General features: G+C 43.7%; 1 protein-coding gene across 2 annotated transcripts in view; it reads left to right on the top strand.

Annotated features, from left to right (window-relative positions):
* The window catches only part of TRABD2A (TraB domain containing 2A), a 69,788-nt gene extending 48,353 nt beyond the window's left edge, over positions 1-21,435 (top strand). For both annotated transcript variants that reach the window (XM_033173284.1, XM_033173283.1), the window contains 3 exons: positions 11,379-11,469; positions 16,534-16,800; positions 20,216-21,435. In XM_033173284.1, the coding sequence (XP_033029175.1) occupies positions 11,379-11,469; positions 16,534-16,800; positions 20,216-20,405 (548 nt within the window). In that variant the 3' untranslated portion in view covers positions 20,406-21,435. The remainder of the gene's footprint in view (positions 1-11,378; positions 11,470-16,533; positions 16,801-20,215) is intronic.

Genomic DNA, 21,435 nt, shown 5'->3' with positions numbered 1-21,435 from the left:
TCCTCATTTAGGTAAGGAAGAGAGAATACAAGGAAACATGCTTTGTTTGTTCTGTTTCTACAAAATGTACGGTATTTGTTTTCCGGAAAAATATGAATTTTAAAAAAGAATGGGCAACAACAAAACAACACAAGTAGTGAACTACTAACAAAAAATGAAGATCTAAACTGGAGGAAGGGTTTTACTATCTGTCTAATATATTTTGTCCTTACCCACATAGCTACCAAGTGCAGGTCTGATTGGGAGATTGTAAAGATGTGCTTTTGGGGATCTACTGGGTAGAGACTATACTTGTTCCCTGTTTCTGGTGACTTCAGCCATCAAGAAGCAAATCTTTTCTTTTTGCATAGCACCACCCACTGTTTATTTGCGCCAAAAAAGTACCCCTCTTCTGGATGTCGGAAATAAAACCATTCTGTTCTTTTGGCTAACTGTGTGCTTCAAATCTGGAAGTCATTCCTTCGTCTCCAGCTTTTTCTTCTGATGCAAATGGACTAAGACAAGACATTTCTCCCTTCTCAGCAGTGTGCGGAACCATTATTTTCCATGTAGCTGTCTAGCCATTGCTGTGGCTTGCTATTTATAAACCATCTAATAGTTGTTTGAATCTTTTCCAGTCCGGAAAGAGAGTATTAAATAAATGTGTGGAGAACTTTAAAATGATTTGTTCTTGTTCTTGTTTTTTTCTCTTTCTTTTTTCTTGCTGTCATGATTGTAGTAATGCCTTTGATAGCTTTTCGTTCCCTGCTTGGTGTTTAATCTCTATCGTGTGTGCAAATTACCAGATGCCAAGATGAGTCAACTCAACGATTTATTACACTTGTATGTGGTTTAGTGGATATCTTGAATGTCTAGTATTCTAACTGCCAACTTGTTCTCCCTATGTGAAGTTTCCATGAGAAGCTTTTCTAATTCCACAGCACCAGCAAAATGCATGTGGGTGTTACTCTATTTTTAGTGAATGTCCGGAAGGGTCCAGTAAGATTTTAGCATGATTCATGACCGGTTATTATTATTATTAGTAGTAGTAGTGGTGGCCACCTCATGAGAAGAGAAGACTCCCTGGAAAAGACCCTGATGTTGGGAAAGATGGAGGGCACAAGGAGAAGGGGACGACAGAGGATGAGATGGTTGGACAGTGTTCTCGAAGCTACTAACATGAGTTTGGCCAAACTGCGGAAGGCAGTGAAGGATAGGCGTGCCTGGCGTGCTCTGGTCCATGGGGTTACGAAGAGTCGGACACGACTGAACGACTGTACAACAACAGTAGTGGTGGTAGTGGTAGTAGTAGTAATAAATGGTATTGGATTAATCCTTCAAAGAGGCTCATCTAGTTCATGTAGAGGCTCATCTAGTCCAGGCATCCCCAAACTCGCCCCCCCCCGATGTTTTGGGACTACAACTCCCATCATCCCTAGCTAACAGGACCAGTGGTAAGGGATGATGGGAATTGTAGTCCCAAAACATCTGGAGGGCCGAGTTTGCCTTCAGGGGCTTGTTTACTGCATTTCTGACCCATAGGGACTTCCTTGCTCCTCTTCAAACCAGCAGATCTCCTTGAGGCCTTATTCCTCCTATCCTCTATAGAACGAATGATTATGGCACCTGTCTTGTGAAGTATGCTACCCCTCATAAAACCTCCAGGCAGGGGCGGAAGTAGACTTTATTTCACCCGGGTCAAAGACCCAGTTTAGCACCCCTCCACATGCATTAGTGTGCGTACACACACACACACACACACACACACACACACTGGGCGCCTCAGTGGTGCCCCTCTGGAGGCTTCCCCCTGGCTAGCCCCCCCCCCCGCCATAGCTATGGCTCTGCCTCCAGGCATTCTTGTACTACATTTTGGGTAGCAGGCGGGGGGGGGGGAGTGTTTTTATTCATTTGAAAAGCAATGCAAGAAATTGATTTCAGTTTGATTTAAATATATATTTGGTTTTAAACGTCTTTGTTTTTAACCGTAAGTGGTCTTCATTATTGATGGCATTATATGTTGCGTCAGGTATTTTACAGAGACATGATAAACAAGCATTGCATTTATTTATTTTTAAAAACAAGCGCCAAAGACCTAGAAGGCCAAGACTCGCAGGATCGAGGCAGTTGGTTTAACCGTATTACTGACATTAAGGCCTAACAAGGCGTGGTGCTATGCTAAGAGCATAAACTAACGTGCTGTGATTGCAGGAGGTTTTGTTTTGTTTTTGTTTTGTTTTTTGTTAAAAAGTGTTTACATGCCAGGGAGATTTAGAATATTACACTTGCTTATTTTTTACATAATTGCTATTGGTTTGTGTACACTGTATTTATTACAAACCTGTGTTACTTTACATGGGTAGGCATTTCCTTTTGTTTATCGAAGTTTGCTTTGTAATGGTCTGATGACTGGAGACAAATAAACTAATCTGAATCTAATTGTTAACAGGTGCTGCAGGGTGTTCCAGTTCTCACCAGGTTAAATGGGGGTGGGTTATTAACAGTGTTTAAAAAAAACGTGACAGCATTCAAAGCACCATATTTATCATCACATCTAGCTTGGCCCTGAGCAACGAAGTTTTTGGTGGTTTTTACATAGAGGGTTGCTCCATGTCTCCGAGATTAATTTATAGATGCTGATGAATCTCACTGTTCACCTTCTGATTCTCCTTCCTCACATTTCCCTTCCCTTGTCTGTGCTCATTTTCTTTCTGGATCCTTCTCTCTCTCTCTTTTTTATCACATAGCGATCATATGCACGTGCGTAATCAAAAGTAAGACACACTGTATCAGTGAGCTTACTTCAGTCCCTGGTAAATGTGCGTAGGATTCATTTGCTAGAGGAAAATATACTAGGGGGCTAATTCTCTTGCTGCAGAATAATTACAGGAAAGGATATTGTTTAATTAGGCAATTAATTTGAAGGAGGTAGGAAGGAACTACTTCCCCAGTAATTTAAAGGTCTTAGTTAGTTGCATGCTGTCTTTCTATGGTGGCTGTCGTAACTGATGCTGTTGTATGAGCAGCAAGTATAGGACTTGTTTCTGGGTGCAATTCAAAGTGCTGGTATCGAAAGGTTGTATGGTTTGGGCCTAGGATATTTAACGGGTGCTTTCCCCCCACATCAGCATACCCACCTGCCCTGTTCTTAGTTGCAGGTGACTGGAATGTGGGACAGGGCCTTTTCGGTCATGGCACCTAAATTCTGTAGCTAATTACCTTGACTGGGCAGAGTTCTTCTTCACCTAGCCTTTTAGTTGATGTAAGGCCCTGTCCCGCTGCTGTTTTTAGTTGGTTCTGGGTTTTAGGTCTTGGTTTGCTTTTAGAAATTTTATTGTATTATGTTTTAAGTTCTGATTGGGAGCAAGATACATACATCAGTTCCCCAATGCTGTGTGAATTGGCCTTGTGCATCCAGTTTGAGGACATACTGGAGCTGTGAACTGCGAAACGTTGCATCAGAATCAATCCTTGGATAGGTCAGGCTTAAAACTAATTAGATTGAGCGTGCTGTGCCAGTTTGCATATTGCTGTGTTCTTCAGGACTCTAGTGAAGAAGGAAGGAAAGGAAACACAGTCCAAATTCCCCGACTTCCCCCAGAATATGCAGGGCAATGGTTTTTAACCAGAGTGCCGTGGCACCCTGGGGTGCCTCAAATGATGGTCTGGGGTGCCCCGGGCAATACTGGCCTCTGTCCTTCTTTCCTTCCCTCCCTCCTCTGATGCCTACTTGGATCTCTGCCTCCCAAAGAGCTGCACAGCTGTTTGTTGCAGCAGCCCTGGCTACAAGCTTTGCAGGCGAATGGTGCCTCTGGGGCTGGCCAGGGGTGCTGGTTGCCAGGAACTGATGAGTAGGCAAGCAAGCAGGCGATGGAGCCTAGCCAACCAACCCACCAGTCCTTGCTGTTGGGAATGGACAGACAAGTCCTAGGCTCCTATGGGGCAATGTGAGGAGGCACCTCTCTTTGGGGCAGGGAGGGCAGCTCAGAGACCAGGGGTGGTGGCAGCAGCAGGACTCCTAAGGAAGAGGAGGCTGAGGGAGCACTCCACAAGGAAGGGTGTTTGAAAAAGGGTGAGAGGCTGCCAGCTCTGCAGGCAAGGGGTGACATAACTGGGCTCCTGAGCCCCACAGGGGTGCCGCAGAAAGAATGTAGTTGGTCAAGGGAGCCATGGACTCAAAAAGGTTGAAAACCTCCGATGTAGTGCATAGGAAAGTTGTGCCACTTCCATTATGACCGAGTGGCGTGGAATCGTCCGTCTGCACAGACAGCAGAGTGCAGTGGTAAAACAAATGGGCCGCAGGTAGGAGAAGCTTTTTCTAAACGCACTTGCTTCCCTCTATGAGAAATACCAAACCAACAAACGAAAACTAGCGTGAGAGAGGTCCTACCTCATTTCATTTCCTCTAGGGAATTTTTAAAAATGTAACATGCCCCCCCCATCTAAAACTTGAAGTAAGACTTCCATTTTTACACTGTTAAAACGCAACCCCCCCCCAGTATGTAACCAGGAGGAATGATAGGCTTAACTCCCCCTATCAATAGTGTGTGTGTGTGTGTGTGTGTGTGTAGAGCAGGAATGACAAGCCCAACTCAGCAACTCTCTGTTTTGTTTAGCCATTTCTGAGAGGCAGCAACATGATAATGTTGGGATTGTTGCAGTGGCACCCCCCCCCCTTCCCAAAAAGCAGGCTTATGGTTCATGGCGGCAGATAAGTGCATTCAGAGCTCCAGAGTTCATGGAAAGGCCACTCTGCCTAGAGACTCCCACAAACAGAAAAGTGCTGAGTCACAATTCACCTGACATCTCCGGCTATAAGAAAAAGCAAATTGTTAACAAGCTCCATCTGAGATATTTTTTTTTGGAAACCAAATCAAGCCAGGAGAGAAGGAAGTAGAAGATTAAATCAGAAATAGATTGTTGGGAGAGCCAGGGGCTCGATCTGCCCACTCCTCCCTGCAAGGAGTTTCCCCACCTGCTTCCCAGCATAGCCCCCTGATTCTAAGGACATCTACTCTTATTACGCTCCTCCCCCCCCCTCAAAAAAGGTTTAAATCACGTGGTCTTTCACCTGTGCCTTTGCTTCTTTAAGCCACTTCCTCTTCCTCCAGTGAATGGCAACAGAGAGGGTTTGTTGAAATTAATCTTTTTTGTGCTTTAGGCAACTGGGATTGCAAAGAGGGAGTGCACGAGGAAAGGGCCTCCGTAGTTTTTCACATAAAGCAGAGAGAATGTCTAAGGGAAGCAAGAAATTGCGCTGTTCTCCTGGATCCACCCCTGAGCCCACTAGAATGGTAAAGGCAGTGCTCCCCCCCCCACAAAAAAAACATTTAGGGGTACTCTCATTTTGACTCAAGAAAACCACCATTTTATAGTTCAAATCAGGAAAAATTAATACAGTAAATGGACAAAAGTGCAAAGATTCACAAAATGTTAGGGGTATGCATCCCCCTGCGTCCCCCCAGAAAAAAGCACTGGGTAAAGGTAAAGGACCCCTGGACAGTTAAGTCCAGTCAAAGGCGACTATGGGGTTGTGGCACCCATCTCGCTTTCAGGCTGAGGGAGCTGGCGTTTGTCCACAGACAGCTTTTCGGGTCATGTGGCCAGCATGACTAAAGTGCTTCTGGCACAACAGAACACTGTGACGGAAACCAGAGTGCATGGAGACGCCGTTTACCTTCCCGCCGCAATGGTACCCATTTATCTACTTGCACAGGCGTGCTTTTGAACTGCTAGGTTGGCAGGAGCTGGGACAGAGCAACGGGAGCTCACTCCGTCGCGGGGATTCAAACCGCTGACCTTCTGATCGGCAAGCCCAAGAGGCTCAGTGGTTTAGACCACAGCGCTACCATTCCACTAGAGTAAGGAGATCTCAAGCAGCATTGATTCCTTTCTTCTCCCAATACTCAAGTAGTGATGACATCCTCCATACCTCCATTCCTTCAGGATACGCCAAGAATCCTTGACCCGGTCTGCACTGCAGCTGACAGGTGGTGGTGGACAGGGACTCCTGCAACAGCAGCATTAGACAGGAAAACACAGCCTTAGCCCTGAGCTCCACAAATGCTTGCGTCTCAAAGAGAGTGGCTGCACTGCACAGAGGAGATGCTTCTGTCAAGGCTTCTGGTGCTGTTAACATGCCTTTGTGCCTTGGATTTTCTGTGAACTCATAGGTAGAAACTAATGGTGCTGTACTTGCAACCCATGCTCCGTCTGAAAACTAGCCTTTATTTCTCCTCTCGCTGACTAGGGACAAACTGTACTTAAAATATATATTTTTTGGGGGGTGGGGAACAGCTGTGCAATGTTCCAAGGAACACAAAGAGGTGGAACAAAAAACATGCCTTCGCTTAGCATCTGAGCATCTATTTACAGTTGATAGATTTAAAATATTTATACTCTGCCCTTGACAGCAGGCCTCCTAGGCAGCTAACTGTAAATGAAAACTAATATATCCTGTTCAGTTTTCCAGCCAGCCAGCAACATCTTCTTTCAATGTACTCCATTCCATCCCTTCATTTCTCCCCTTCCCCATATAATGAGCATGCTCAGTCCTCAATTAGAGCAATCGTGGGGGGTGGTTTTTTTTAATCCACTGAGCCAAGGGCTTGCGGATCGGAAGGTTGGCGGTTCGAATCCCTGTGATGGGGTGAACTCCCGTTGCTTGGTCCCTGCTGCTGCCAACCTAGCAGTTCGAAAGCACATCAAAGTGCAAGTAGATAAATAGGTACTGCTCTGGAGGGAAGGTAAACGGTGTTTCCATGCACTGCTCTGGTTTGCCAGAAGCGGCTTAGTCATGCTGGCCACATGACCCGGAAGCTGTACGCTAGCTCCCTCAGCCAGTAAAGCGAGATGAGCGCCGCAACCCCAGAGTCGTCTGCGACTGGATCTAATGGTCAGGTCAGGGGTCCCTTTACCTTTACCTAATACCCCTGCCTAAATATTTCTTGTACTTCTGATAACTTTTGGGTCTCCCCTGTTGATATCTCCCTCTTGAGGATGGTGATCTGTTGGCTGCAGATGGAATGGCACACAAAGTTGGATTTGCTATTTTGTGTGTGTGTGTGGCAGCACATGCTCAATGTCCATGCAGTTTGCTTACTAGGTACAGCAATGGAAATGCACCTCAGACGATAGTGGGCTCGGGAAATTCTGTGGAAATTTTCTCTTAGAGGTAGTATAACTAAAATCATCAAATGATTAGCATTTGTACAATGTTTTAGTGTTCGAACTTCTAAAGGTTACAACAGCCTCATAAATTAAGTCAGTCTTATCCAAACGTTGCAGAAGTCGGGGTGGGGACTGACAGTGATTGGCTTATTTAAGGTGACCTCCCAAGTTTATGGTGTAAGTGTGATTTCCTGATTTAGAGTCCAGTCTCTTAATCATTGTGCTTTACCAGCTACTAGATAACTTGCTATCAAATGAGCAGATTGCATTGTTTGTACTAATACATTGCTGAAAAGCTGATCATAGAACCGTGGAGTTGCAGGGGACTCCGAGGGATGCAGCAAATATATTTTTGCACCTATAGGACAGCGTTACATTGTTAAATTTGGCCATGAGTAATGAGGCTAGAGAACATAATCCATCCTCTCAGGGGGACACCAGTCACTCTTCTAGCGCATACCTCCTGATCATTCAGTTATTGGATTGTTTATTAAAAAGTCTCCTGTGATGCTGCTGCTGTTTAACATGGGCAATACTATTTGCTACCTTTCGTTATGCTACCTCTTTGTGACAGTGATAACAATCAGCATAGTAGGAAAACCAATTCTTTGGTATTGACTTTAAAGAGTTATACTGTATCTACCACTAAGCAGAGGCAAAGACTTGTCACCAAATACATGCTTAACAAGGAGCCTGCAGACAATCACAGTTATCCTAATGAGGATGAATATTTTTTTACGCAGCTCTAAGGTTCTGTCCCCATTTGGGACAGCTGCATATTCCTACATTGTGTGGGCTTGGACTATCAGGGGTCAGCAAACTTTTTCAGCAGGGGGCAGACGGACTATATTTTGAAAAAAAATAATGAACGACTTCCTATGCCCCACAGATAACCCAGAGATGCATTTTAAATAAAAACACACATTCTACTCATGTAAAAACACGAGGCAGGCCCCACAAATAACCCAGAGATGCATTTTAAATAAAAGGACACATTCTACTCATGTAAAAGAACACTGATTCCCGGACCGTCCACAGGCTGGATTTAGAAGGCGATTGGGCCGGATCCGGCCCCCAGGCCTTAGTTTGCCTACTCATGGACTAGATGATCCTCAGGGTCCCTTCCAACTCTACAATTCTATGATAACTTACAATTTTGCCTTGGGGACACGTCAGCCAAAATTCCAAACCACCTTGGAGCTAAATAAGTCTGGATCTAGTCATTGAGGAATCTAGGTGCGCAGTCTTCTTTTGAAGAAAAATGGGTTTGTAATGACCAAGCATAGATTTATGCAACTGGCAGTTGTGTGATTTGCTTTGTTTGTGACTAATAGCTGCTATTGTGGTAGTGGTTCAAGGCTCTGAAGGGAGCGGCATCTAACTGACATAATCCTGATAGATCTCATAACCCCTCCTGGTCTGTTTTCGCTTGGTAATTGTGCAACAGCTGATAACTTGCCTGCCTATCATCCTGTCTAACTTGACCTGGAATGTAATAATCAATAGTGTGCCATTAGCAGGGCTGAAAGTGTGTTTTAAAAATAAGCTGGCATGTTGGGGGGGGGATCCCTTCCCCTCCCTGCTTGCTCCCTAGAGTAGAAAGCCCCCCCCCCCCAGCACTGATTCCCTCCATCTGCTTCTCTCTGCCTGCGTTCAAATAGTGACATCATCTCAAGGATGGGAGTGGGTTGCAATCCAAGCTACAGCTGACAAGGGCAGTGAGAATCCTGGAAGTATCATCATTGTTCAGGGAGCACAGTCCACATTCCTAAGCTCTTGAGTGGCTTAGGGGAATGCAGAAGGCATTACCATGGAAAACAAATACTAAAGTGAGTTATCCCACAGTTGAAGTGAAGGTGCCTCTCCGGTTGTTTTTTGGGCCTACTTAAGGATATCTACAGTATATATAAAACTATTCTAGGGTGCAGAAGCCATATGCTTCCAGTTTAAATCCTAAAGAGAAACAGCTCTGGGTAGCAAATGTTTGGAGAACCATGATTTTAGGAGTACTGTACAACCTAAAATATAAGCTGTGAAACAGCCCAAAATACACCAATATGCTTGCTTCTTTTTAAACCCCAACTTTTTAATGTGAAGCAGAAATTTTGTCTGCAAACTTCTGCCTCCCCCCTTCCCTTTGGACTTTGGAAATCGATCCATTATCAAGTATTGAAAGTGCAAATCTCTCTCTCTCTCTCTGTTTTTGTGTGTGTGTTTAAAAGAGAACCATGAAACCATAGTGTTTATTTGAGCAGAGATGACCAATCTCACTCCATTTCTGTCTGGATTAGAAGTTTGTGTCTTATTTACTTTCTGGTACAGTGTCTGGCATACATGCAAGAACCTTCTCTCTCCCCCCCCCTTTTTTTGAGTTTGAACAGAAGAATAGAGATTCATGGCTGCCTACCCGCTGCCAGAGTAAATTGACCTCTCAAATCCATCACTTCACCTACATGGGGATAATGGAGAGCCGAGTACAAAAAGAGGAGGGGGGGGGCTTACTGATGGGACAAGAGCTCAGGGCTTTTCTCTTTGGGGGCATTCAAGTGTGTTAGGCCAAAATAGAAAACAGGTGAAAGAGGCCTACTGCTCCCTATCACAGTGTTTTTCAACCACTGTTCCGCGGCACACTAGTGTGCCGCGAGATGTTGCCTGGTGTGCCGTGGGAAATTACTTTATATATAGTCAATATAGGCACAGAGTTAAATTTTTTAACATTTTCTAATGGTGGTGTGCCTCGTGATTTTTTTCATGAAACAAGTGTGCCTTTGCCCAAAAAAGGTTGAAAAACACTGCCCTATCATGCCTCTGTGGGCAGAGCCCCCCCATCAAGAAGGACTGTTTGATCTTACACTTTGGGAGGGTGAATCCCCCTCACCCATAGTTGTTTGTGGCTTCTTCTTTTTCTAATAATAATAATAATAATAATAATAATAATAATAATAATAATAATGTGCGAGGATGGATTTCTTAATTTTTCTGTTTAACATAGAAATCGTTCTGTGACTGCTGGAGGACCGGGGCTGTTGCCTCTGCTTTGGGAACAGAAGCAAAGTATTAATTCATCTCTTATTTGATAGGGTGGGGGGGGGGGAAGGAGGCGAACACTCCAGCAGTTACAAAGAGAAGGTCCTTGCCCCAGTTTAGTTTTATTGTCTTACTCTCGGGGCGGAGAGAGATGGGTTACTGCAAGAGGGTATAATCCTTTGGGTGTATAGTTTGTCAAGTACTGGCACATTGTTGAGTAGGGAAATAATGAAAAATCTCATTATATGCATTTTAAGAACCCCTGGGTCAGGGAGGGGGGGGCGGGAATCCTTTGCACACGTGCGGTTTTTTTGTGCCTGCTTCATTTTCCACTTTGTACTTTTAGTCCTACATTTTCCCACAATTGTTGAGAATGTTTCTCTTTGATCTTGAGGCCTGATCAGTTACTCCTTCTTATTGGGGGAAAGACCCTCTCTTTTCAATGACTTCCTTCTCAAAGGCACAATGCTATTTAGCTTAAAAGGTGTTTAATGCTGCATAGTCCTGCGTATACTTACTCAGAAGCAATCCTGCTGCACTGCATGAGATGATAACAGACATAACGATCAAAACAAAATAAAATAAAAAATTCCTTCCAGTAGCACCTTACAGACCAACTAAGTTTGTTCTTGGTATAAGCTTTACCAAGAACAAACTTAGTTGATCTCTAAGGTGCTACTGGAAGGATTATTTTGTTTTGTTTTGTTTTGACTATGGCAGACCAACACGGCTACCTACCTGTAGACTTAACGATGCTATTAAATAATCCTGTGGCGCAATTTAAAGACAAAGAGGTAATTCCGTACTGATGAATGTAACATTTGTGGACCTCTTTGCATAATATTTTGTTTATTAGCTAATATTATTTGAACTCCAGTTGACATTAAACTATTTGTTAATCGGTTCTTTCCCCCAACAAATATAATCAAGAAGTATGCCACAGGTAGTTTAGATGCTTTTTATTCTGTTTTATGATATATGACTAATGCAACAATTTTGCAACCTCAATAAGTTATCTCTAACTTGGATAACTTGTGATTTCATTCTCCTGTGCAGTTTGGTTTGATCTACTCTACTGGACTGTGTACTCCTAAAGTCAATAAAACAGATTTTCATCTAGATTCTGCATTGGTACTAAACTGAAGTGTATGCAATTTTGTTACTTGGCAGCAGAGCTTAATATTCTTTTCCCTTGGCTATAGGTCATTTCATGGGCAACAATACAGTGATAGATGTTTTGAGGAGAAAAGGATATGAAGTTGACCATACCCCTGCTGGACATCGAACCAACAGGTAACAGACATGTCTTCAGTCTTTATCTTTGTGGGATTAATTATATCCTGGTTGCAGGGCACATGATGCAACCATATTAATGAAGATAAGCAGGTTGGAATTTTGTCAGTGCTTGGGCTAAGCAGGGGCGTAGCAAGGTAAATTTGTACCCGGGGGCAAAAATTTTTTTGTCAACCCCCCCCCCCCCCAGGCATGGGAAGGTCAGGTGGTACCCGGTGCGGAAAATTTCTTGTCAACCCCCCCATTGACCCCCCCCCCCGCAAAAATGGTTTTACGTTATTTCGTATTTTCTTACAAAGGAATAATAACAAGTAATAAAAAAACTTTTATTTATATCCCACCCTCCCCGGCCAAAGTCGGGCTCAGGGTGGCTAACATCTGATACATAACATTGGTATAAAATCAAACAATAATTAGATTACCTCCTAAAAACATCACAAAATCAAATTAAAGTCTAATTAGATGGCTTTCCACAGGGTTAGGGTTGGGAACAATAAGTGTTCTCTGAACTGAAATTTCAGCCTTCATGACATAACAGCCAAGTGAACAGCTATTTTGGTGGAGGAGGGTCAAGATATTAACCAATATGCATGAAATTTCATATATAGCTATATAATCCCTAGTATAGTAAGATAAGACCTTCGGAGCAGGCATTTAAAAAAAATTCCAAAAAAATTGTTCCTTGATAATTTGTCACCCCCTTCATTATGGAACCCGGGGTCGACCGCCCCCCGCCACCCTTGCCACGCCCCTGGGGCTAAGGACACTGCCTTGAGCACTATGATGAAACAAAGACAGAATATAAATTTAGAGACTAAATCAATCATTCAATTAAAATATATAATCAGATGCCATTATTGTATATCCGGAATAAATTACGCAAATTTACGCATCCGTGGCACTCTGGTTCCTTCCATTTCCCTTAAGGGATGTTGAAATCACTTGATTGCCATATACTTAGTGACTGGTAGCAGATTGTAGGACCTGCTTCCTTGAAAATATGCTATCTGAAGTGATAGGAATATTTTTCTGAGCTGATGTATCTGTGATGATTCATTCTCACACTTAAGTCATGACTTGGTGTTCCATTCATCAAGTCAGTATCATAGATGTGTGAGTTAGTCACAACACACAAAGGTACAGGGGTGCTGTTGCACCGGCAATGAAAATGACGTGACGACAGGATGGTATCCACAGGAAGGCAACCTCGAGCCACACCCGAGGGCTCCCTTTTATTAGCAATCTCACACACAGGTTAATGATTAGTTCCACAGGAACAACTTCTGGAACCAAATAAGGACTCATATTGCCAAATGGTGATATACCCATACCATATAAGGAGATGCTCCTACACAGGGTACTTTGGTAACACCCCAAAACTTCCCACATGACATCTCCATTGCGTATGTGCGGGGATTCTTTGCTGGAGCCCCCCGCGTGCAGGACTAGGTCAACTGCACACGGGATTCCAGTTGCCGGGGATCTGCGGCCAGCGCCTCACATGCGTTTCCGCACGGGCACCGGCCAAGCCTGCGAACGGGACATCTGATGGTTCCGGAGCTTAAACTCACACCGGCCGTTGTCCACCAGGCTAAATCTGAAGGTGCGTGAGTAGTCCGACGAAAGAGTGCCTCGTAAAAGTACCCGCGAGCACTTGCTACCTCCTAAATTGTTCCCTTAGTTAATGTACCCAAATAAAAGGTGGCCAAAACTACGGCCAGGAAAAGACGCCCATAAGCTACGAAAAATAAAATTGAGACGAAATAAAGACAGACAATCACTGTTTCTTTTAGATGGCTTTGGCTGACCCGCATAGGCTATTACCTTTATCTATACCTAAGCTATTCTAACATTCCCTAGGCTAGCCGTCCCTGAACCGCCAATTCTTCCGCAAGTTCTAGGCTACCTAAGACTAGAGCTATCTAAGCCTAAACCGCCAAATCTTCTGCAAGCTAACCTCTCTACCTCCTGTGCGCGCTTCCAACCCAACCAACCCGATCCCCGAAACCCCAACTATCTACATCTAAATCTTCTGAACCCTAACTCTGACTGTCCGCCTAATACGGGGAGCCGCAGCCTTTTATTGACAACCAAGTGCAACGTCATGATCGATAAATTTACCAATAGGAACGCTGTTGCTGCTCCCAAAAAAGGCGGGAAGCAGATTAACTGATCATTCACAATTTGAACCTCTGGAACCAAAAAGTCTAGGCAGAGGGATCTCAGTGGCGAGACGCCTACTGAGCCCTGCTTTCGCTTTCACTTCTAAACGGAAGGATACATAAAATAGTGCATAACATTAACATTAACTTAAAGCAAATAATCACGGGTTCAAAGGAACCCACGAAGTGTATTCCCACACGTATGTGCTCATCCTCCATGCCTCTCCCTCAATGCACCCCTCCCGTGCTCATCTTGTGACTTTTCCAGTACTTTTCCACCACTCCTTTGTTTTGCTGTCCCGCTGACCCATGTATCCCCTCCTGACGTTCCAGTGTCAGCGTGGTTTGTCAACGCTGTTTTTCTAACCTTAGCAGAATCAACGTGGTTTGCCAGCGCCAATCTGACCATAATCCCTATAGGGTGCCATCTGGAATAAAATAGGGGTGGGGGGTGCAGGTAAGTTCTGACCTGCATAATCAGTCACAAGATTTGAAGTGCTGGCTCTTACATTGTGTATTGTAGAGTGCCTCTAATATTTGGATTTTTGTTGGTCTGCATCTTCCAGATCTTGAGCTTCTGTATAGTAGGGCTATCTGTCAGATTAAATGCTCAATTGAGTAATCGCCACCATCCAACAAATTTAATCTTAAAAATAATAATAATGAATGATCAGACTCACAGAGTAGGTGCCTTGTTGAGATATTTGGGATGAAGGGTTGAATGTAGAATGAATGAATGAATGAATGAATGAATGAATGAAATATTGGAGGAAATGTAGGTAACTTAAAATTCAGTAAGTGAAAACTACTACTCAGAGTGAGAAAAAGAGGCTGCCTTTTAATGTTTTTTTTTCATTCCGTATTACTGTAACTCACCAAGGCAATGTTACCTTTAAAAATAACCAGCGTGCCCTTAACTTTTTAAAATTAAAACTTTTAACTAAATAAAAACACTTGCCATTACTGATTTCTCCTTCAAAGAATAATTGCAAATAAGAGCCACTTCATTATATCTGCACCATCCCAAAGTGAGCAGGATCTTTTACTAGCTTAGAGTAGGAGTGATTACATGTTCACCAACGTTTCCACAGAACAAAAGCAAATATTCCTTTTAACTTCTGCTACTTCTTTCTGCAAACTCTAATGGCTGAAGTGGCTCTGGCCTTTCTCCTCTGCCCCCTTATCTGCCTAGGACCCCAAACTTTGTTCAGTGAATTGTAAGCTAACACCACTTATCCAAGCCTAGGGCTATTCCTTGCTTCATTTTCTTTTTTTGGAAAACAAATTCAGGATCTTTCCTAAGTCCATCTGTGACCTCCTAGGAGGCTTTTGCATTCCATCCCAAGTTTTTCTGTCTTTGATCGCTCTGTCTGAAACTTATTTGACATTCCTATTCCTGAGTTCAGGTTCAGTGAGTACATTTGACTGAGAATTAAAGGATTCTTGTTTTACATTCCCCCCTCTTCTTGTAAATGCATCTTAGCCTTGTGAGAGAAAGAACCACCCTATATTTTGTCAATATTTCCTTCCACTGTGCATTGTCCCGATATGCATTTTAAAAGGACTGGGTGTGATGCCCCCTCCCTATTGCTGATTAGCTACCCTTTGACAATCTCAGGTTACTTTCTGTACAGTCCTTTGATATGGTAGAATTTTCTCATAGATAAAATGGGCATCTGGCTGGAAGGAACCCAAGGGTCATTTAGTCCAACCCCCTGCAATGCAGGAATCACAGCTAAAGCATCCCTGGCAGATGGCCATCCAACCTCTTCTTAAAAACCTTCAAGGAAGGAGAGTCTACCACCTCTTGTGGGAGTCTGTTCCACTGCCGAACAGCTCTTATTGCCTGAAACGTCTTCCTGATGTTTAATTGGAATCTCCTTTCTTGTAACATTGGAGCAGCAGTTGGATTTTCTTCTGTATTAAAACTGGAGACAAATTTCACTATTGGAGCCCGAAGGGTTTACTTTTAGAAGGTAGCCAATTCTGTTGTGACTCTGGATCATTCTGTCACAGCCTCATTAACTTTGAACCCCAAAATCTGGGACCCCCTCCAAACAGGTCCCAAAGTTTTGCAATGGTTTTTGCAGTGCAAACTCCACATTTTGCAGCTCCCCCCATACTGATTAATTAATACATCGAACCATGGTTTTTTAGTTAACACCCCAAACTCCGACATTGTAACGATTGCAAAACTTTTGCACCAGTTTGGAGGGGGTCTCAGATTTCAGCAACCTCCTCCATGAATAGTTCTCCAGGATCATAAGAGGCTCCACTAGGTTTACACTTCCTTCCTCCAGCACACTAACTGTTCTCTCGGCACACCATTTGACATAGATGAGAATAACTGCATAGGTTGGAGAATGGCATCACAAAGGTCTGATCTTTTGTTGTATGAAGTGCAGTTTGAAAAATTGTTCTCTGTGTGGTGGGGAAGACTTCAGCAAGAAATACGGAACCCATTGCTTAGGGGGCATTGCATTCTTGAGTGGAAAGTTGCAGTCTGATCCTGAGAAATGCTTAGCAGCTGCATAATCCAATCACTTCGGTTGAATTTAAGTGTTTTTCTGACTATATGGGGTGGGTGGGGATGGAACAATCACCTTTATTTGTTGTGCAACCTGCTTTATTGTTAAGTGTCAAGCTTTCCTTTTTATACAGAGTTATAACTAGCACCAAGCTATTAAGATTGAGCTCTTTTTTTAAAAAAAAGAAGAACATATAGTTTGTACAGTGCTGTTGTTCAACTCTTGTTGGAATTTTCAGTGAGGCAAGATGTTTGCAGCAATATACAGTAGACTGAAAAATTCTCTCTCTCTCTCTATATATATATGGAAGACATTCGTGTACCCAACCAGCCTCCCTCAAATTCCTTTCAACAACATTTTCTTTTTCTCTCTAGTGGGAAGCATCAGAAGGTGCTGTCTGCCCTCTCTTCATCTTCCCCGGAATATGCCTCCTACATCATCTCTCAGGAGCTCCACTCTCCCCAGCAACATCCGCAGAAAGAGGAGGAGGAAGAGGAGGAGCTGCTGCCTCATTTGCTTCTGCCAGAAAGCATTGACCTGCTGGACAAAGTGGACAGGAAATACAAAAAGAAGAAAAAGAAGCAGCAGAAGAAGCAACGCTTGCGCCAGTTCAATGACCTCTGGGTACGCATCGAGGAAAGGTAATGAGCAGGTTGAGGCCAAGCATGATGCTCTTTGAGCAATTGGAGGCTAGGGATGCCAGCTTCCTTCTACTGGCAGTGGTTTCAGCTGCTGCACAGCAGAAGAGTTAATCAGGTGAGGCTTTCTATTATGACCAGAGGCGCTGCCTTGTGCTCCAGATTGGGGGTGCTGGCGTGCATCACATGTGTGATGTCATACATGTGACGTGCAACGCATGGCCCCGCTCAATCTCTTCCCTACGATGTGATGGCGAATGTATGATGTCACACACATGTGATTGGGAGGAGGCCGAGCATGTTGCACATATGATGTTGCGCTCGGCCTCCTCTGCCCCCTCTGCATTGAGGGGTCCCAGCCCCCTGCCAGCAAATATTGAGGGGCCGAAGACCCCTCTGCCACGATGAGTTGGCGCGCCTGCTTATGACCTAAGTCATAATCTGTACGGGTAGCCAACCTGCAGATGTTGTTGGGCTACATCTTCCCATATTTCCTGAGTGTTGGCAATGCTGGCTGGGGCTGACAGAAATTGGCATCCAGCAACTGGAGGGCATCAAATTGGCTACGTCTTCTGCACTGCTTCATCTTCATGATTGTGTATAGCTGGTGTAATGCAGTGTGTGTGACCTGTGAGCCAGTAAGTCCCTGGTTCAAATCTAGTTGTAGGCCTGAACTACTTAAACGTGCCACTACCTCACAGTTCCTAAACGGGCAAGTTATGTTATCGAGGCAGAAGGGAAAATAAGGGACACCTCCACACCAACAAGAAACAACAAAAGAGAGCTCCTTAATATTGCAATTGAAAATACAATAATAAGCAGAAGATCATAAAAGCTTGGGGCAGTAAATACAAATATCCTGTGACAGGTAGATGTTAACAGAAAGAAATCCAGGAAAACCAATTAGAGAGTGTCTGGTTATCTTTCACAGGGGGTAAATAAGAATATAATCAGAAGCTCTCTATTGTTGTGGTTATACTGGTAATTATTACTATTATTAGCAGCAGTAGCTGTCAGTCACTGTAGAAATATAAGGAACAAGGCAACTGCCCCCCTCCCACAATCCCTGTTTAACATCCTAGCAAAAGTCAACCCTCTACACAAATTTCTGAAAATATAGGAAGAGATCCTTGACAGCTTATATTATAAACTGTCACTCTCTTGTGTTTGGGGCTGGGCCTTGAATAACCTGGAGCAATGAACAAAGAAGGGCCGAGCTGCCAATTTTGTGCAGTTGGTCTCACTGCATTGCTTTTGGCCTGGGCTCTTATATGGTTTTTTTTCTTTGCTGTCACTGCTGCTCCACTGTTAAAATTGCCAGCTGGCTCCCTTCCACTGGTGTGTGAATGTCCTGTAGGGGGTGTTAGCTACAGAGAGGTAAGTGTTTAAAAGGGGTACTAATTGTTTTCAAATTCCCAAAGCCTTCCCCCCACCCGACCCCACTCTTCTTCCTTTTTTTGGCTTAATGAACTTGGCCAATTGAAAGCTGAAACAGAACATGACAGCTGGATGGCACAAGCAGTCTGGCATAATTGAAATTAATATGCTTTCTGTTTTATTGGTTTGGCACATGTGCTCACTTCAGTTTTTGCCTGGAATTTGGCGACAATTTGTATCTCAAAGAGTTTTAAGACGGGGTGGGCAGGAGGTAATTCAAGGTGATGTCAGTTTTTCACTTCAGCCTGTAGAAGGAGATGCTCACACTTCTTTGTATGAGTGGCAGCTCCCTTGGCTCTTTCCCTCTGCTCACCTGAGCTTTGTGGAGGTCTGATTTTAATTTTGCTGGCCTCTTCACATTTGGTTTTCCTTGCTATCCTTCATCCATATGTGCTATCTTTATTGTATCTATATTCTCACCAAGGGGAAGGCTCAAAATGTGCATAGATAGATAGATAGGGAAAGGGTTTTCAGACTGGTGAGTCAGAGAACTTCAAACATTAAGGTTGTGCTGGTCGATGTAGATTAGCTCTGGCCAGCTTTGTGCTACCTGAGGAAACAGCTGTGGCTCAGACAGGACCAAAAGAAAAATAAGTGGGTTTGGTAAGGTACATAGTACCAGCATAAGATCTGGCAGCACTTTAGGAGTAGCACCATTTTAAGAAGCTTTTTTTTTAATGGATTCTCCAAAATCCTGTTAATGTGCTATAGGGAAAGTGCTCAATATATTGGAAGAAGAGGTATAGGTCTAGAGTAGAGCGCATTGCAGTAACCCAAGAGGGAGATGGCACTGCATTTTAATCCTAAATAAGGAATTTGTCATGGAAATAAGGAGCAGTTGACAAGCCTAGTTGTAAGGGGCACTTAGATAATACATGTGAAGCGGTATGGAAACACCGTACTTTTCCATGTATAAGACGCCCCCATGTATAAGACCCGCCCTATTTTTTGGGATTCAAAATTAAGAAAATGGGGGGAGATGGCACAAAGTTGTTGAGATTTTTTTTGCGGAGGATTGCCCAGGGTTCTTGAGCTTTTGCTGGGGGGGGGGGGGAGAAGATGCAGAAAATCACTCACCCGCACGTGTCACAAAATCCACCTCTCTGTTCCCTTGCTGGCAGAAGCTGCCAATCGCCCGCACAATTATGGCAGCATTGGCCAATCAACACCTCCCGTTGACGCAGCAACCAATAACACGCACAATAGCCACTGACAGATGCGGCAGCAACCAATCAAACGTCCACCCTATACACTACCCATGTATAAGACGACCCCCACTTTTTAGCATGATTTTTAATGAAAAAAGTAGCCTTATACACAGAAAAGTATGGTACTAGATATTGGGATGGAGGTTATAAGAAACCTGGGCTTGCTATTATAAGCAACAGTACATGTGAAGTTTCTCCCGCTGCGTAATGTACAGTGAAGCCCTGGGTCCTACCCCGTAAAGCTTGTGCATTTTCCTGCACCCACTCTGCATTGTTGGCTGGGACTAGTGAGGACAGGTAAATGCACACGTGGTCACATCAGGAGATGGTGTATACTTTACTATATACAGTCGTACCTTGGTTCTCGAATGCCTTGTGACTCGAATGTTTTGGCTCCCGAATGCCGCAAACCTGGAAGTGAGTGTTCCGGTTTGCAAACGTTCTTTGGAACCCAAACGTCCAACGCGGCTTCTGTGGCTTCTCATAGAGTGCAGGAAGCTCCTGCAGCCAATCGGAAGCTGCGCCTTGGTTTTCGAAAGTCGAACAGACTTCCGGAACGGATTCCGTTTGAGAACCAAGGTGCAGCTGTATTACAAAAGGGAGCAGGAAGAACTCAATTTTAAGCTGCCATATTTGACAGAATCCCTATACTTCTTGTAATATGTACCATGTAATGTGTATCGTGGTGCAAATGTACCTTTTAGCATGTGTTTGTTTTGCTGATGTTTGTGTGTGAATGACATCAAGTTGTTCTTTCTCTTTCTTCCTTTTAGTACCACTGATCCGCCTCCTCGGATTCGTATAATTAATGGGTACATTACTGTCGAGCCTCAGCCACGGGGCCACGGACGATCCAGTCACATCCAGACAAACACCAACTGCTCCAGTGGGCTATTTCTGTTCTTCTCTACCATGATATTGACTTTGATGTTGCCCTCAGTGATTATACTGATGCTGGAGTGAACCTTCCATGTAGAACTGCATATTCTTATCTTTTTTTCAAAGGATCTGGGGTGAAACGAGAAAAGAACAACTTTTCTGAAGGGCAGATCATCTATATGGATTTTTTATTTTTATTTTTTTGCCTCATCCTTTTCCTGAATCTGGACCATTAACATGATTAACTGGTTTGACCGTGCCTAATACAGGAGAAGATGTTTTTGATGAAAGCCATTATTTATCCTTCTCTTGCAGAAGAATTCTTTCATGTTATCCCATGATGATTTTGGGGAATGTATATGTAACATAGCTGTTATTTAGCTGTATGAAACTGACTTGAAAACAATTTGGGGATTTGTTTGTTGTTTCTATGTGGTCTCTTGTGGATGCTATAACGAGCTTTGAGCTTCTCAAAGCAATAGGAACTTGGACTTGAAGTTATTAATTTGGCCAAAATTGTACTGTTTGGAATGAAGTGTTTCCTGCTCTTTGCAGATCCACACAATCATCTGTTTCAGTGTTATCACTGCCTTTTCTGCCCTCCCCGCCTCTGTACTCTTTGTACTTGTCACTTTTTACTGGACCCATTTCTGTGTTTTTAGCAACAGCTGAACACGCACACAATCTTTAGGAGGTGACGCTTTTCACGAGAATTATCTTCTTCATGTCAGGAAAAGCTTTGCCTCTTAAATATTGGTGTGTATGACAGCTCAAAAGCTTGCTCCTCTCTCCAGCGTAATTTGAACCATTTCTGAAATAAGCAAGTGTTTTATTTTTCCTGCCCTTTCAAAAGGGTTGCTAGATCCTAGCCTGGAGCTGGTGACTATCCCTTAAAAGATTTTACATGGGATGCAGATGCTGCATCTCCTTTGTCTTGTTCCTCTACTGGTCATCTTGCCTATTATGCTTTCTACCTCCGTGATCTGCCTAACCTTAACTTTGCCCTTTAGCAGCTATGGACAGAGGCAGGTTCAGGAGCCAAGTGGATGAACCGGGTACTGGCAAAGCCTTAGAAATCCTAATACAACAGTGATAATAAATAAATACAACCTTG

This window comes from Lacerta agilis, chromosome 16 (genome assembly GCF_009819535.1).
Source record: "Lacerta agilis isolate rLacAgi1 chromosome 16, rLacAgi1.pri, whole genome shotgun sequence".
NCBI lineage: Eukaryota > Metazoa > Chordata > Lepidosauria > Squamata > Lacertidae > Lacerta > Lacerta agilis.
Note: the sequence above shows the minus strand (reverse complement) of the source record. Positions and strands in the feature narration are given on the sequence as shown.